At 35.7% G+C, this 19076-nt stretch overlaps 1 protein-coding gene across 1 annotated transcript; it reads right to left on the reverse strand.

Annotated features, from left to right (window-relative positions):
- Positions 1-1523: 1523 nt before the first annotated feature.
- Positions 1524-2489, reverse strand: LOC121400765 (olfactory receptor class A-like protein 1). The gene has a single exon (XM_041584716.1). It carries the CDS (start codon positions 2487-2489, stop codon positions 1524-1526), a length of 966 nt encoding a protein of 321 aa, XP_041440650.1.
- Positions 2490-19076: the final 16587 nt, after the last annotated feature.

Below are 19076 nucleotides of genomic sequence, written 5' to 3' on the forward strand. Positions count from 1 at the left end.
CTTTTACTACTGTACATTTAGTAACTATGTTGCTGTTTAACCAAAAAGTATCCATCAACAATTTCTATATTACTAATAGCTTACAAACACAGGCACAGCTCATAATAAATCTGACCACTAACAGATAATATCTGGGTGATTTCTATCTCACATTAAAATGAATCAAACCTATGTTTATGTGTATGTCCTTATACAGACAGTGGGGATGGCTCAGATCCCTTTGGTTGATGTGCAAAGAGAGAAGAAGGATAAACTGACATACTGTATCTGTTTGTCGGTGATACCAAGGAGGCATCCCAAGGTACTGTATAAGTAATGTACCTTAGTGAGCTAAGATAGTCAGTCATGAATGGTTTTAAATAAATTACTGGCATCTATTCTTGTTTTCAAACATTTGAAAAATGATATGCAGTAAGATGTAAGCCCTTTACTTGTTTCTCTCTCTGCAGTGACCATTGTTGCATGGTAGTCTTCCAAAGAAGCAACCAGAAGTGGATGTCTTTAACAGTTTTTTTTTGGACTGTTTCACACAGTTTATTGATACTTGTGTATGTTCTGTACATACACTTTTCCAGGGGATGTTTATTGGAACCTATAGCATTAACAATTTCTTTGGATGGAAATTCCCATACAAATGCTTCTGTATCTCAGTTATCTATATATATATATATGTTATTGGTTTTTAGAGACAGTCAACACTTTCTGTCAGACTTTATTATAATGATTACAAATGGTGACCTATATGTACATTATTTTTGCTTGTGCTGTATTTTTGTTCAAGTGTGCAGTTTTTTTTTTGCTCTCTTTGCAGTTAATTTGTGGTTTGCCTGGAATAGATTATTCACTGTTAACTGGCTGGTGACTGCTTAAAGTGGATTGTTCCATTTGTGACTCTCACGTGGTTTTTGCTTGTTCCCTTTCCCCAAGCTTATTCTCTTGTTGGTGTATAATAAATTCCCCATTTGAAACCTGTTAATGAAGCTTGACATTTTCCTTTTTGTATTTTACACATTTATTTTGACATTTATTTTGACAATGATAACATATTATTTCTCTGCCAACCTTCTGATTGGAAGGTTTTATTTTCTGTGATTTCAGATTAAGATACCAGTCAATGGCTGCTAACCAAGCAATGTTGTCAACTATATTATTGACGAGCCAAAGTGATTTCATTTTAACCTTTATTTGAAACATTAAGTTGATATTTAATGTAGGTTTATGAAAGTATTCAATTTAATTGTATATTACATTTTCCAAATAAAATCAGAATTTGAGAATTGCTTATTGCATCTACATGGGTACACTTTACATTTTCAAGATTTACGCACTGAAAAATCACTATGAAGTGTCAGTACTGGGAAATATGTTGGTACTGCTTAGTGATCCTCTGTAACTCGCCACAAGTGAATATGACTGTAGATGTTTTTATCATATCCGTTACCAGATATAAGCCGATGTTTTGGATTTGAATTATGCAACTGACTGTAAAACAGTAACATGCCATTCTATTCATATAATTACAGCTATTTGCTTATTGCATAAACATATCCTCCAGTTTTAAAATCACCCTGACAATGCCTCTTTTTACTGCATGTGAGCAAGTTCTGCTGAAGTTTTGGGTTAGTAATTATTATTACTATAGGGCTTAGACTTGCATATGAGGAAGCTAAGAAAATTCTAATTTCACCCATATTGGTAGTCACATTGGACAAAGTCAAAGTGTAGATCCACATACAGTTATCCAAACCATAAAGCAGTACATACAATGCGACCAACAAGATAACAGCTTTAGAAGCTCTGTATTCTACAGATCTCCTCTGCGTTCTGTCTGAGCTCCGTATTCCTTTGACTGATTTTTCATGACTAAGCAATATAAATACAATATAACTACTTGCCAAAGCCATCGGCCCAACAAAGATAAAATCACGAAGAGAATAAATTGACCCATTGACTATATATGCCATGTAGTTCAAGAAATCCGAATCACAGTAAACTAAATGGAGAGTATAGGGGGATGTTGTTTGATTTCTTCGTGCATGGGAACTAAAAAAGACATAAGGGTATATAGCAATATTAATTATCCAGAAAAATAAAATAATAGCCACTACATTTTGGGTAACTTTATGTTTTAAATACATCCATATCTTTGTATTTGGAGCAATAAGTATGCACTGGTAACAACTAAGAAAACTGGTGACACATATAGACATGGCCCTATTTACTCTGTAGGTGAAGATGACAAATTTGCACTCTGTGTCATCCAACAATTCCTCAACTCCTAATGCATTAATTGACTGCGGAATGATACGAGAAAGGATCACAAGCAGATTCACTAGAGCTAGCACCATCAATATGAAATTAGTTGGAAGTAGTTTCTTCTCAGTTATCTTCAAGTAGGTGAATTGCATCATAATGAAGACATTTCCTGGAATCCCAATTATTACTAAAAGAAGGAAACCAATAGCCTTCAGAAGAGTATATGGATCCATGGGCCTTCAACAAATGATTAATAAATACCTATAAAGAGAGAAGACATTTTAGAAGAAGTCCTATGAAACCATTTTTCTCAAAGCAGTCCTTATCTTCTGACTGAGGCCTATGGAAATAACTGTGAGAAAGTAACGATGGTATGTGGTATCCTTATCACCCCCCCATGAGAATGAGGGGGCGTGGCTGACCGCCGTTCATGGCAGATGCATGAAAAGAGAGCTTTGAGACTTATGACCGGGTAAAAGCTCCAACAGACGTAAAACATGGGGAAACATGGCAGAACTAAGAAACAAGGAGGAGAAGATGACAAACGCACCAAAACAAGAGACTCACAGTGATTATTAAAGCAGTTCTTCGCTCCGTCAGAGGGAGAACAGACACAGCAATTTCAAGATGGCGCTGAGACTTGTGCGCAGCCCTGCAGATGACTCAGGCAACTAATCTGTAAGTTCAGAACAGATATCATTAACGCATTTAAAAAGTTTAACGACCAAATCGGATCTAGCGGACATGATTGAACAATTCAAAAATACACTTAAGGAAATAAAATCTGAAATTACATCTCTCCATACATGAGTCACAGAAATCGAAACTAGAAATGATATGGTAGAGAGAACGGTGGAGGCATTGACAATAGCAAACTCCCATCATGTCAAAACTATCTCCGCATTACAAAGGAGGTTAGACGACATAGATAACAGCCACTTTGTAAAACAAGGCTAGAATACCCCAATTGAAAAATAAGAGAAGAACATCAGCTTATTGCTTTTCATAGCTACCCTTTTCTATTTTTATTTGATGGTTAAATGTTTAAATGTTAAGAAAGTTAACACAGTTATTACTGCCAAAATATTGCTTATAGTGTATACCTTATACCTAACTCTAAGAAAATATGAGTATATATCTATGGAAATGATATTGACTTAACTGATTACAAATGGATGAGTTGAAAGTACTATCCTTAAATATTAATGGGTTAAATGTACCTGAAAAAAGAAATGCAAAAAACACATGTGTTGTTGTTACAAGAAATGCATTTTAAAGGCTCAGATGAACCACTTAGGAAATTCAGTAATTTCTCACAATGGTTTTTCAGTAATAACTCTAGTAGTGCTAAATCTAAAGGAGTGGCTATTGGAATGCATAAAAATGTCGATTTCCAGCTAATAGATGTCTTAAAGGATGAAGAAGTAAGGTTTATTTTTGTAAAGGGCTTGCTCTTTCGAACACTGTGTACACTGGGCAGCATATATCTACCTAATCAAAACCAGGCCACATGCCTTAAAAAAATTCTAGATAAAATAGAAGCCTTTGGAGAAGAATTAACAATCATAGGAGGGGACTTAAATATGACTTTAAACCCTTCTATTGATACGTCAAAAGGCACATCCTCTATTCCTTATTCGGCTATTAACATGTTTTTTAGATGTATGCATGAAAATGAAAAAGATTGCACCTTCTATTCAAATGCCAAAAAACATACTCCAGATTGATTATATCTTAATGTCCCAATTTCAAATTGATTACAATGTAATTATCCTACCGCACACCTGTAGTTCACCACTCCTGCAAGCTGGTGGTGCGTTCCTTCCGTTGACCCGGCCGGGTCCCTTAGCAACCAATGTGTAAAATTTCAAATTGACTGGGTTACCAGTGCCTTAATACAAGATATAATATGGTCTGATCACGCAGCTGTACAAGTTAAAATAAACATTCCAAACAAATCACAATCCTCTTGGAGATGGAAACTGAATGAAACATTACTAGATGATCCAGAATGTACTAAGGAACTACAAGAAAACTTAATCACATATAGAGATGCAATACATGCAGACCCAGCAACATTAATTTCAAAATGGCAAGCCCTGAAATGTTTAGCCAGAGGAATTTTGATTAGAACTGCACCAGCACTTAAACAATCAAACAAAAAGAATTTTAGCAAGAGTTTGCCAAAAATATTTTGAATATGGCAATAAGACAGGGAAACTGCTTGCTAGAGTTCTAAGAAACAAACAAATATACACCCACATTAGACAAATTAAGGATGCTAAGGGTAAAATTCACTGGGCTCCAAAATAGGGATGTAGCGAACTGTTCGCCGGCGAACTAGTTCGCGCGAACTTCGACTGTTCGCGTCCGCCGCAAGTTCGCGAACGTCGCGCGACGTTCGCCAATAGGCGTTCGCGTCAAAATCGGTCGCCCATTCGACCATTCGATCGCTAAAATCGAACGATTTTCGTTCGATTCGAACGAAAATCGTTCGATCGAACGATTAAAATCCTTCGATCGTTCGAATCGAACGATTTTCGGATGATCGAAGTTCGCGAACAGTTCGCGAACAGTTCGCAAATTATGCCGGTGTTCGCGAACGGCGTTCGCGAACACATCGGCGGCGGTTCGCTACATCCCTACTCCAAAACAAATAGCAGACACGTTTAAGACATATTATGAACAACTTTACAATCTAAAACCTTGTCCAGATAAAAGCAAATCAACATTATGTGATACAATTAATACATATATGAAAGCAAATGCATTACCAAATATCCCAATTTATCTCAATTATTGGCATCTATCAAACTATAAAATTAATATGGGAAAATCAGAAGCCCTCTCAATTAACCTACCGATTCAGCTCAAACAACAATTACAATCTTCTTTTCCATTCAAATGGCAAGAGACCAAAATAAAATATTTGGGGATTCAGCTGACTGTGGACCCTCAAAAACAGTTTGAACTTAATTACATACCTCTCCCTGAAGAAACCAAATTACGGTTTTAAATTGGTCCAAAAAACTTAACATGGAAGGGGAAGATAAACAGTGTCAAAATGACTATTCTACTCAAATACATTCATTTATTCTCCACTTTACCAATCCCAATAAGTAGAAAATATTTTGAACAATTACTGTAAATAAGGTCATATTTATCTATATTTGGAAGGCACAAAAAGGCAGGGTTAAAAGAAAATCTCTATATATACCAAAGCAAAGAGGAGGCACAGCAATGCCGGGCTTTGAAACCTATTACCAAGCGGCAATATTTTCAAATATAATAGAGTTTGGGAAGGAAATTAAAGACCTGCAATGGCATACTCTAGGAAATTTATGGTCAAAGAATATGCTAAAAAGTCTGCCCTGGATACGTAAGGAAAATATCCCTCAAGAAATTAAGACACATATCCTATTAAACAATTGTCTAACAATCTGGCATAAAGTAAATAACAAACTGGTATTAGCTCCTTATCCATCACCTCACACTCCTCTACACAATAATGTTGAATTCATCCCAGGTGTGATTGATCAAGGCTACTCTAAAGCATTTAATATACAAAATCCACTGTTAATGCACTGCTTACCCACAAATGATAACGAAGTAGCATCAATCATTAAAAAAAAGACGAATGGTCAAACAGCGACAAATGGATTGGAATCTAGGGGCATCGGGTGACCCATGACTTACTGTATGTATGACTCGAGTTGTCCCCTGCCCATTCCACATCAAATTATTTATAACACAACATATTGGGTGAAAGGTCAGCAGTTTAATTTATTATACATTACTTAACCAAGTATAACATTATTCATGACAACATACCAACATTATTATGACAAATACAAATAATATTAACATATGTTTAAAACACTACGTGTGTATTTTATCAATGAACCATCGTTTAACAACACTTTTCCTGACCACTAATTCGTTCTCCAACCTAAGGCTAAGCCTTCACCACTTACTTCCTCGCCTACTGTGCCCCCTTTTCCCCAAGCCTAGCCCCAGGCCTATCCAACTCCAACATCACCTTGACAGAACCGCCCCCCTTTCAGCTCCCCAGTAGGGCAGCCCCATATGCCTAAAGCTGTGAAAACGTATACCCCCCCATCTCCTCAGGGTGGGAGGGAATGCTCACATCTCCTGTGCCTCCACTAGGTAAGGATGTTTTACCACACTTTCCCTGCTTTTTAAAGATTAAGCCCTCCCCCTTTTTCCTACCCCCTTTCTTTCCTTGTACTACAACTCCCACAATGCCCAAATTCATTACCCCCACAATACTTCCTTTTTCCATACTTGTTACTCAGTCATGGCCCCTTTCGCTCTATCTGTCCCAGATTTGCTGCCAAGGGCTTCTTGTCTGGACTAGGCATACCAGAAATACAAAAACACAAACAACAGGTACAATTGCCTTCTTGAAGTGAACAGCAAGATAGCAAGATTTCATAAAAACAATTTATCCTGGGAGCTACTGCAGCTTTTAGGAGCATAATGTGAAGGTTGTGTATTTGATATACAGTAATGGGACCTGCTATCCAAAATGCTTGGGATTTTTTGAGCACAGGAAACCAAAACTGCATTGCATTTTCTATATGGGCCTTACAAGTAGGAATGGGAAGAATTAGCATCCTGGTCTTTCTACATCAAGGATTTGCCTAACCTAGTCCCATTTAAGGGTATACTGGACTTATTTTTAAATCCCATATGCTGTGCACATAATAAATCTTCTGAATCTCATCTGCTTTAGATTGCCAGTTTGTCAATACGTATCAATACCCTCCCCCAAGTCAATAATGAACAAATTGAAGAAAAGTGAACCTGATCAGTAAGGAATTGGGGTGATGGTCATTAAATGGAAGGTGTCAATACCCACAATTGGGGATGGAACCCCTTACAGTACTCTGTAACTGAAAATTGAAACCATGCAATCAGAAAATCATGCTAGAGTCAGCTTAACAACTAAATTCAAGTGTAATAGGGTCTGCAGCACCTCCCACCAACCAAAAAACCAAAAATGGTGTGCAGGGTCAAGTGAAATATAGCAAACGTTTTATTAAGAAGAAAGAATGACCCAAAATATTGCACCATCCCATTTAATATTCCATAAATCCCAAGAACAAAATATTTTAAAATTTAACCTTTATTGGTATATATTAAAAATAGAAAATGAACCAAGCCCAGATCGTATTACAAGAAGTAGCGTCTATTGCTGTAAGGAGTCACTAGAAATTGAGCAAATAGTTTCCCTGCCTGGTTGAGCTAAAAGAAAACCGGCGCCGGTTTTCTTTTAGCTCAACCAGGCAGGGAAACTATTTGATCCAATTTCCATACAAATATTTTAAGCTGGGCAAAATATTAAAATATATAATTAAGACTAAATTAAAATGATTACATCTAAATACACATTTTATCTATTTAAATACATATACTGACCTTCTGATACTTACTGTCACCTCAAATACAGGTGATTTGAGATGTAGCTATAAGGGGTCACACTCTCATCCAACTTGCACACAGGTTAGACCAGACTGAGTAACAGCACCCAAGATCAACCAACACCCAAAGAAATTACAAAAAACTTGCTGTCAGAATTTTGAGAGACACCTCAGTTTGTTACAGAACAAACAGACTTGGTTGCACAGCCACCAAAAGTTTGACTATCATACAAACAGACCAGTGTTGTCAGCATGAAGAAGGTTTCAGGCTTTTGGTTCTTTTAGAGTACGGAAGCCAAAACTTATTACATTGTATATTTAAAATTATTTAAGATAGAAAAGTGCACACATACAAAAGATTTTACAAATGGGCATACAGTAAATAAACAATCACAAACAGTTTCAAACTAAAAGGGAAAAACGTTGAAAGCCTTAACTCAAAAAATTACAATTTCCTAATCCTGGAGCCAAGGGGAAACAAACACTATGACCTCCCACTGAAACGGTTCCTCCAAAGTAAATCCAATCTTTGGCAGAAGAGCTGACTGTTTATCACTCTTTTTACGGGCACTCTCCCCCTCCCCCCTTAGGAATGCTTTACATCAGTGGCCCCTTTGTGGAGCACAGAGCATTAACTCTTTTCTACCTTTTACAGGTTATACAGGTATGGGACCTGTAATCCAGAACGCTCTGGCCCAAGGGTTTTCCAGATAACAGATCTTTCCATAATTTGGTTCTTCATGCTTAATGTCTACTAGAAAATAATGTAAATGTTAAATAACCTCAAAGGGCTGGTTTTGCTTCCAGTAAGGATAAATTATATCTTAGTATATCTTAGACATCAAAATTATTTTAACGTGTGTCAATTTAGACGCCAGTGACAATTTTTATACGCACATCTATTATGTCCAAATGCATTAAAGTCAATGGGGGTCTGAATAATTTTGATTCAATTTTTATGCGCGACTATTCTGATGCGCCAAAATGTTTTCACTGCAGTGGATTTTTCACCTCAAAATTTTCACCACAGTTTTGCACATTTATTCGCAGGCGGTGAAACATGGAATTTTGTCACGAATTCGCGCCTAGTGAATTTATTCGTCTATCACTACTCACATAGAATCAGTCCAGAAACTGTCTTTTTGGTAGCTTCCACAATAGTTTCATTTCCACAATCACTTACATTTGAATAATGAATCTTGAACACAGGGATACCAGAGTTTTTCTCAGCACAAAAAAAAGGTGTATATACAGTACAGTATATATATTACGGGAGTCAGCTATATATAGCTATATATTCAGCTAGTGGTGTCTCTTACATGACTCACAAGAGATTAATTTAAATCATTTATTGAAATTGGTACAAAACAAAGAACGCTCAAATGAACAATTAACCATTAAATTACCAGTTGTATTTCACATTTCATTTGCAGTAGGTGCCAGACAATTTTTTGCACTTATTCAGTTTAACAAAACTTTTTGAAGGAAACCCCTCTTTGAAACTAGGGAGATTATATATTATCTTTTAGCACAAATTGGACTTTAACATACAAACATAATTTTGTAATTTATTTGGAGACATAACCAAAAACATAAAATGTAATTTTTCAATCATGTTTTTCTATTTTGAGTTTCTTTTCAAAGAAAATGTAAGTTTACTGACAAAGAGTTTATAAATGCCCTTACTTTTGTCCTAAATCCAATCATACCAAATATTAATATTAAAGGCATAATGTCAATTTAAAAACATGTTTTTTTCAAAATGTCTCAGTTAATAGTGCTACTCCAGTAGACTTCTGCACTGAAATCTGTTTTTCAAAAGAGCAAACTGACTTTTTTAAATTTAATTTGGAAATCTGACATGGGGCTGGACATATTGTCAATTTCCCGGATGTCCCCAGTCAGGTCCGGACTGAGACTTAAAATAGGCCCTGCCATTTCAGGTACACATAGGCCCAATCAGCACACACAGAGGCCCAAGCAGCCCCCACCAGCCCACTAAATACTGACTTTCTATGGCACCTTATAGCAGCCCCTCTGGCATTTGCCAGAACCCACAGATTGCCAGTCCGGGCCTGTCCCCAGTCATGTGACTTGTGCTCTGATAAACTTCAGTCACTCTTTACTGCTGTACTGCAAGTAGTGATATCCCCCCCCCCCTTCCTCAGCAGCCCATCAGCAAAACAATGGGAAGGTAACCAGATAACAACTCCCTGGTACATAGTGTATATGAACAGCACTATATAGTAAAAACCCATGTCCCACTGCAACCCCATTCAGTTACATTGAGTTGGAGAAACAACAGCCTGCCAGAAAGCAGTTCCATCATGAAGTGCTGGCTCTTTCTGAAAGCACATGACCAGGCAAAATAACCTGAGCTTGAGTAAAAGAATAACTGGAAAACTTCCATTTTGGGCCTTTTTTGAGCAATTTGAGCAAAATGTTTCTAAAAAGGTGGCTATTTTAATGCAATGGAATTAATGGATAATCATCCCTGGAGCATCTGAATCTTAGATGCATTCTATTTTTAAATGAATGTTCTGACAACTCAAAATGAAAAGAACGATGAAACGCAGACTAGTACATTTTGCTTCAGAGTCAGTTATTACTTTGCTTGTAGTATCAGCTTTATCAACATCAGCAATGTTACCAGATCTACTGCTGTTTTGATAATTTACAACACTGCTGCCTTGAGAAATAAAGATAGAAATAAAGATCCAGGCCTATGAAGATGCACGCAATAGCTCTCCATCTTTTGCCTTTCCAAACTACTGCACATGCTCAGTCTGCTCTTGGCTGATGTCAGTGACCTGAGCTTAGGGACAGACTCTATTCTTCTTTCCTCAGCCGCCTTGCTCTAGTCACTGCCTATTCACTATTAAACATGCATAAAAGACAACCAATCATAGTCTTGTCTGACTGTTCACTAAAATACTAAAGTTCTGCTTTGGCACTTTGAACTTGGACCTGGACTTTAACTGAATTCTTAATTCAGTCCATCCCTAGTTATGTGACTTTCCATTCCATCCAGTAAAGATCCCAAAATGCTGAACTGTGTTAATGTTTATTTCCTCACATAATAAATGGGTCAGTTGCAGAATGAATATATAGGGAGAGGAGACCCATACACGAGTCTTGAAGGGAAGGAGGAGAGAAACCATCTGCAGTACTTGTATGTGCAATATGTGTGATGTGATGGTTTTGTATATATTAAAATATGAAGCATAGTTTTTAAATTAAAAAAAACTTGCATGTTTAAAAGATAAAAATAATAAATTGAACAGAAAGTTCAGTATGTTTGTGCATTTACAAAATACAATACAAAATAAGTCATTTCTCGCCATACTTCTTTTTAGGCTTTATTTCTTCTTCATTATTATTGGTAACAAGTCCATAAACAAGTATCACAGGATGTGTAATCGTTCAGTAAAATATCTGAATAGTATTATTAAGTTGTGCTCAGCACTTATTTTTAAAACATTAAATGGGGTGCAATGAGGCTGTGATCACAAAATTCATACAGACAAATACAAGAAATCCTCTGCACTCAGCCCATTATCAAAATGTAAGGAGGCAAAAGGTGAATTGTTAAATAGTTAATGTATAATCAGTTTGGCCACTAGCTGACAGTGCTTCCCAAGTTGAACTGTGAAAGTTGTTGGTACTGAAAAGTGAATAAAATAAAACAGGAAAAAGGAAATAGGTTGGCAATTCTGGCAGTGATAGAGGAAGGGACAGCAATCTTTGTCAGGGAGATGTGAGGAGAAAAGGTTGTGCTGCTGTCTACCTGTTATGAAGGAATCACAGCAATAAATTTCAACTGTTTAAGAGAAAGTTTTCCATACCTTGTGTCTTAAAGTTACACTTATATTAAGGACATTGAGGCATTTTATTCCTTAAACTACTAAAAAAATGCCCTCTCTTTTAAACAAAACAGGTGTTGTTTGTCTATATATTGCAATATATTTAAGCTGCCCAGACTCTATGCCTTTGTAAAGGAACAAGGGAAAGTTGTGCTCACCACTAATGTTTAAAACCATTAGGCGGGGGTGCAATGAGGCTGTGACCACAAAATACATATAGACAAATACAAGAGTACTTTGCACTCAACCCATTATCAATATATATAAGACAGAGACATGTTGTGCATAGTGCTACTGAAAAATGCCTTACCCTTTAAACAAAACAGGGATTGTTTGTCCATATATTGCTATATTTAAGCTGGCAATATAATAAAGTCATCCCATATCTGTCCTACGCTCAATTTTCATCTGATTCATTAAGAATTCTATTGCTTCATTATACATTTTACAAAGGGACTAAGTTTTACCTGCAACTTACTAGCTGCTTTCAAAGTAAAACTCCCAAACTTGGCTGCCCTTTTATTAGACACCAGTGGGATCACCTGACTACAACATGGAGCTGGTCACTGCTCCTGTATAAACTATAACAAACAAAGGAAAGTTGTGCTCACCACTAATGTGAGCACAACTGATATAAAAAACTGATTAAAAATAAAAGAGTATTTCATTAATATCAGTTTTATGTTCTGGGAGGAGATTATACCTTGTTTGGTTGTTTGGCTGCCAGACCATAATGTGTTAACTTTGCTTAAAGTAGACCTTCCATTATGAGTGAACCCCTTTGAAAAAAAAAGTTTTTGGATGAAAGCTGGTTCTTAGCAGGCTTTTGCATAGAGTTAATATATTAATGCTGCCTTTAGCAGAGACTGTCTGGGATGATTATTTGTTTACAAAACACCTCTAGTTATCTAGTTATTTATTTCTCTTCAGCTGATTGTTTTATATATAAATCCATCATGAATTTTATAGCACCGCCATTAACACAGTGGTACTTTATAAAGTTATGCTGCAACTGTTTAATAAAATCCATAATACATAAATGTCCAAAATTTCTGCAAAAGCAAATAATCACATTTAGTCTAAAATTGGATTCTTCCAACTAAACAGATGACTGTCAATCGTTCTATTTTTATTAGGAATTTAGTGACACCTGCTGGGCACATTTCTAGTTGTCAAATTATTGACAGATTATTGGAGATCTAGTGCACAATCGTATTATTCCAGTTTGAAGGTGAGACAAACCTATTGACATTATCATATACACTATGCAAGTATTCAGCTATTATGTCATTTCACAATTGGTTATTACATAAAGTTAGCAGGTAAAGCTTGCATGTTCTAAATTAGGAAAGAAAAAGTACATACCGAGCATGTGGAAAATATAGAGGATGCTAAGGAGGACCTTCATTGTCTTATTGTACAGCCTAGCCATGAATATGATGCCATTTCCTATTGCTCTCCTTTAAAGCTTTTAAGAGTAAGATAACATTGAAAGGAAATATATAGCATAACAAAATACCCTTCCAATCTTGTTGGCGAAAATGAATAATATATGGTGCTGGTAGGAAGGAAATAGACAACCACAGCCCTGCAGTCACACAAAGAAAGGTTTCAGTTCCCTTTCAGGTCCATGTTGTTGCTGGTTCCTATCCTACAGTGCAATGTTCTGAGTGCCACCAGCTCCCCTGCACAGCCTGGGAAAGAAGGCAGCAGGAAGTTGAACAGATGGGTGGAACTAAAACTGCTTTTTAAGCACATTTCTTTTTATATTTAAAGGGGTTGTTCACCTTCCAAACACTTTTCAGCTGAGTTGTTACAGATTGTTCACTAGAAAGAAAGACTTTTTTCAATTGTTTGCTATTTATTATTTTTTACAGTTTTTCCAAAATTTAAGCTTAATATTCCTTTCTCTGGTGTTCCAGGTGCAGATCCTGAACTGTTACAATTTGCTACATTTAGGGGCAGATTTATCAAGGGTAGAAGTGAAAATTTTAGTGAAATTCAACTAGGGAATATTTAAAATTCGATTCGAGTTTTTAAAAAAATTCAAATACTTCATACTACGGAAGAAGAGAATTTTAAGAATTTGACTATTCACCACCTTAAATCTGTAATTAGTTCATAAATTTCTAAGCAATATCTTTGGAATATTAGCAACAATTATATCAATTCCAATGAAACTCAGAGATTCTGCTTAGCAGGGAGAAAGATAAGAAATAAGTCAACTAAATATATCAATTTAAAACAGAGTCGATGATGCCCCACCCAGAGCTGCTTCAAAAAGGAAAAAAATGAAGCTTTACACTTCAATATTAGAAAAACAGTCAGAAATAGAAAATAGAAAGCAATAGGAAAACGTCTTTATTTCTGGTGAACGATCTGAAACCAACTGAACTGAAAATAGTGTCTGAAGGGGAATAACCCCTTTTAATGTGTTGGCACATTCTTGTTTTTTACATCTTATTTCACTTGTAAGTTATTTTAGTACTTTATTAATACTGCACTTTGCTGGTAGTGTTTTTAATGTGGGACTAAAAGACTTCAAAAAATTATAATGTTTAACATGCAATGGTTATCAGAATTTCTGCACCTCTTGAATGCTTGGAAAACTTGTGAGATCCCAATGTTCTTTAAAACAAATAAACCATTAATGTGGGGGTAAAATCAGCCCCAATCTGAGATATTGTGTGAATGGGGAACATGGTCAGGGTCAGATCAGGAGAGCATAGCTTACTCATGCATGTTTCTGTGGCACAGAAAACAACATGAAAGTTGGTGGCATAGTTGGTAACCAATGTGGTCTTTTGACTAACTTTTCAAAAGAGTGTATGTATTTTTTATGTTTTTAAAATGATTATTATTACTTGTTTCATATATTTCTCATTTGTAAATAAAGCTATGGTCTGAATATTCTTACTATGTCCTGGGAGGGGTAAATAGGATAGGTTGGTGGTACACTCCATTCACACCACAATTGGCTTACTATATGTTGAAAAGGATATGACTGTAGGCTTAAAAATGTCATTCTCTGCATTTTTTACTTCTGATAATCATTTACTCCACAGCAAATGACAAGTCAAAAATTAAGAATTTTTGGAATATTATTGAATATACATATTTATTGAACATACATATTTTCAGACCTTTTTAATTAACAGGTTTTCAGTTCAATTATGTAATAAATATATTATAATCAATATATAATATATTATAATGTATAATATAAATCATTTATAATGTATTATATATAATATAATAAATATATGTATATGCTTTATATATCTTCTGTCTTTCCAAATGAATGCTGTCTTTGAATACATTTGTGTTCAGTCAATAAAAAATTATATGCCCTGAAAACCACAATAATATTTTCTTGAAATGGGTTTATTGAAACAAGCAAAATGTTTTCATATGTATCTAAATACTACTTATTAGATGAAACAAAAAAAAATGTAATTGTAATACAGTGTATATAGGGGCAGATTTATCAAGGGTCGAATTTCGACGGGTTAAAACCCTCGAAATTCGACCATCGAATTGAAATCCTTAGAATTTGAATATCGAATTAGAAGGATTTAGTGCTAAAATAGCATTCGATCGATCGAATAAAAATCGGTCAATCGAATGGTTCGAGCGATTTTTAGCAATCCCCATAGGCTAATATAGCAATTCGGTACCTTTAATTTGGCAAAGTATTGAAATCGAAGGATTTTTAAAAAGACAGTACTTCAACTATCGAATGGTCAAATATTCGAACGGTTTTTACTTCGAATCGAAGTTGAAGTAGATTCGAAGTCATTGTATCCTATCCGATGGTCGAAGTATCCAAAAAATTACTTCGAAATTCGAACTTTTTGGACTTCGAGAATTCACTTTTCAGAATATTTGACAACTGTGTTTCCCATCAAGCTTTGTTTTCCAGTTACATACTTAGATAGTTAATTTATGATGAAAAAAGACAAACATCCATCAAGTTCAACCCCTCCAAATAAAACCCAAACGCATATATATCACACACATTAATAGAATCTTCCATCATAACTGGACTGGAGCCCAAAACTACACTGCATTCTTGAGATTGTAAGTGTTTTGTTTAATATGTTGGTTATATAGTTACATAGTTCAATCGGGATAAAAAAGACAAAGTCCATCAAGTTCAACCCCTCCAAATGAAAACCCAGCATTCATACAAAAACCCCTCCATACTTTCACCTAAATTATATATACCCATATCTATACTAACTATAGAGTTTCGTATCACAATAGCCTTTGATATTATGTCTGTCCAAGCCACTCTTAAAGGCATTAACAGAATCAGCCATCACAACATCACCCGGCAGTGCATTCCACAACCTCACTGTCCTCACTGTGAAGAACCACCTATGTTGCTTCAAATGAAAGTTCTTTTCTTCTAATCTGAAGGGGTGGTCTCTGGTACATGCAGAAAAGTTTTTACCATATGGATGAGTTACATATCTTTACTCCCTACACTTACCAGATACCTCACAATATACGCATTCAGACACACAACGTGGTATGACACCAAAGTATTACTCAATAACACCATACTACAAGAAACAGACCAATATATTCAAAACCTACATCGTTCACAGGAACAGAATTCACGATCACCCCCCAAGAGTCACCAAATCAATTGGATGCTGCATATAAACGGTTAAGTATGTTTAAAGGATCGATGTGGAAATGATACCTTGCAAAAAAGTGTTTCTCTGGTAATAATTAATCTGAAATCGCTGTTTTAGATTGTTTCTAGTAACCGCTAAAAAAGTAATAAGTATGGATTATACATTTATTTGCTATTCTTTTTTCTTTTACCTCCAAAATACCTTTTATGTTTGTTTATTCTATATTGTTATGAAAACTTAATAAAAAAAATATTTAATAAAAAGGTCCCCTGCTATTAATCTATATTGTCCTCTAATGTACTTGTAAAGTGTAATCATTTCCCCTTGCAAGGGCCTTTTTTACATAGAAAACAACCCCAAGAGGTTTGGCAATCACAGAGCTAAGCTTGCTAAGTACCCTGGATGAATACTGTCTGGCCCCGGACCTTTGTTTATCTTAACATGTTCTAGTCTCTTTTGAATTTCCTCATGTGTGAACCATGCATCATTAGTTGTATTACTAGAATTGGGACTATTAACAAGGAAACCTTCATTAGCTGGTTCCTCATTTGTATAGACAGAGGAAAAATATTAGTTCAGAATCTGAGCTTTTTTTTGTTCTCATCAACCAACTGACCACCCTCTGATATTAAAGTTCCCACCCCTTCTTGCTTCATTTTCTACTATTAACATATTTAAAAAACAATTTTGGATTCTTTTTACTGCTTGCTGCAATATCCTTTTCCATATCAATTCTAGCTTGCCTGATTTTTTTGCAGGATTTTTGGCCTCCTTGTACCTTATAAATGATTTGGCTGTTCCAGCTAACTTGAAAGCCTTAAAAGCACATCTTAATCCTGTGAAAAGCATTTCCCACTTAATATGTTGCAGAGATGACCTTATACTGTCAAAGTTTGCATGTCCGAAATGTAATGTTTTAGTTACTCCCTTATAGAATTGCCTCTGCAACATAATCTCAAAGAAGACCATGTTATGATCACTATTCCCTAAATGCTCACCCACACAAATGCTACAGATGTGTTCAGTATTATTAGTTATTACAAGATCCAAAGGCAAGTTATTCCTAGTAGGTTCTTGAACGAGCTTGAATAAAAAGTTTTCATTCAGCATATTTACAAACCTACTAGCTTTTTGGCAACCCCAATACCCCAGTCAATGTCTGGGTAATTGAAGTCTCCCATAGTAATAACTTGACCTAGTTGTGAAGCCGCTTCTATTTGTAAGAGTAGCTGGTCACTTATACGAGGTGATTCATAGCATACGCCAATGATTATTTTCTTTGTAAACTTTTGCCCAGTCAAAATCTCTACCCAGAGGGATTCTACACCCTCATCAGTGCCAGCTATTGTTATTTCTTTAGTGCATGGCTTTAATTCAAGCTTTACATACAAACACACTCCTCCGCCCTTTTTAATCCCTCTGTCCCTCCTAAAAGGGTGTAACCATTTAAATAAAAAAATAGAGACAATAATCAAGGTCATTAAAAATAACAAGTTAAAATGCAAAGAGCCAATGACAGAACCATGTGGTACTCCATTCTCAACACTAGTTCAATTAGAAAATGCTTCATTTACCACCAATATTTGCAATTTATCCTTTAGCCTATATCCAAGTACAAATGTCATGTTTCAGACCAGTATTCAGTTATCAGTAACCTTGTATGTGGTACTACTGAATATCAAATGTTTTATTCACTGCCACCCCAGAGCCTAGGTTTCTGCTTACCTCCTCATAAAAGGCTATGAATTTAGTGTGTAGCTCAGGTGTAATACAGACAGCAAATGAGCATTCACCCACATCTCACCCTAACTCTGCCCCAGCCAATGCTTGTCATCCAGAACCCAATAAAGAATTCAAAATTCGAATTCAAAAATTCAAATTTTCACTTTGACCCATGATAAATCTGCCTCCTAGAGTCAATTTATTGTGTCAGTTCTGATTATGCAAGAAAATACAGTATTACATATCAAGGAAACAAGGGTTTGACGCCACTCACAGTCTATCATTAGATCCTCTACATGAAATATTAAAATACTTAATACCTTAATAAATAATTTATTAAAGCTTTAATTTGCTTGAGTTGTCCTTCCTCACACATAAAGTAAACAAATTCTATTGGTTTCTGTCTCCTTTGCTCATAACAAACAAATGAAATGATAGTGTTCTTCTATTTTAATTATTGGACCAAATATTCTCTCCCTCCCAGAGACTGTTATTAATTCTATTTTTCCTTCTGAATTATATCAGTAGTGGTTCCTAGAAAAATAACTGTATATAATATCTGCATACTGTATGTTCCCTCAGTAGGGTACAGGAAAGTGTAGAATAATAGAACTGTTGCTGAAAGTAGTAATTATTCTTGCTTCTCCACAGAAGTGAAACAATGTTTGTTATTTATCTTCAATTGTTAGTTTTATAAGTAAACTCCAGATGGTAAAGGAAGAGTTGATGTAGTATTCTACTTTCTGTATTATGTCTGTTATCTAAAGCACATAGGGGCAAATTCACTAAGATTTGTAGTTGCGCAAGGCATAACTTCGCCACACTTCGCCAGGCGTAGTTTCGCCAGCGCTCCGCAAATTCACTAAAATCCGAAGTTGCGCTCAGGGGTAGCGTAAGGTTGCACTAGTGTTGATTCGCTAAGCGAATCGAAGTTACGCTAGCGATGGTTAATTTGCATACGGCACCAAATTCAAATTTCAATGGAGGAATACGTACAATCACTACAAATGCCTGGGAAACCTTCAAAACATCAAATAATTTTTTTTTTTGCCCTACACATGTGCCCATTGTATAGTTAAGTTGCCATGAGTTAGGAAATGTAGGGGGGAAGGAGGGGAGCCCCAAAAAAATTTTCGATCTTTTTC

Source organism: Xenopus laevis, chromosome 2S, assembly GCF_017654675.1.
Source record: "Xenopus laevis strain J_2021 chromosome 2S, Xenopus_laevis_v10.1, whole genome shotgun sequence".
Lineage (NCBI taxonomy): Eukaryota > Metazoa > Chordata > Amphibia > Anura > Pipidae > Xenopus > Xenopus laevis.

Excerpts from the sequence above, each read along its gene's own strand:
- LOC121400765 (XM_041584716.1), bottom strand. The coding sequence starts at position 2,489 with ATGGATCCATATACTCTTCTGAAGGCTATTGGTTTCCTTCTTTTAGTA.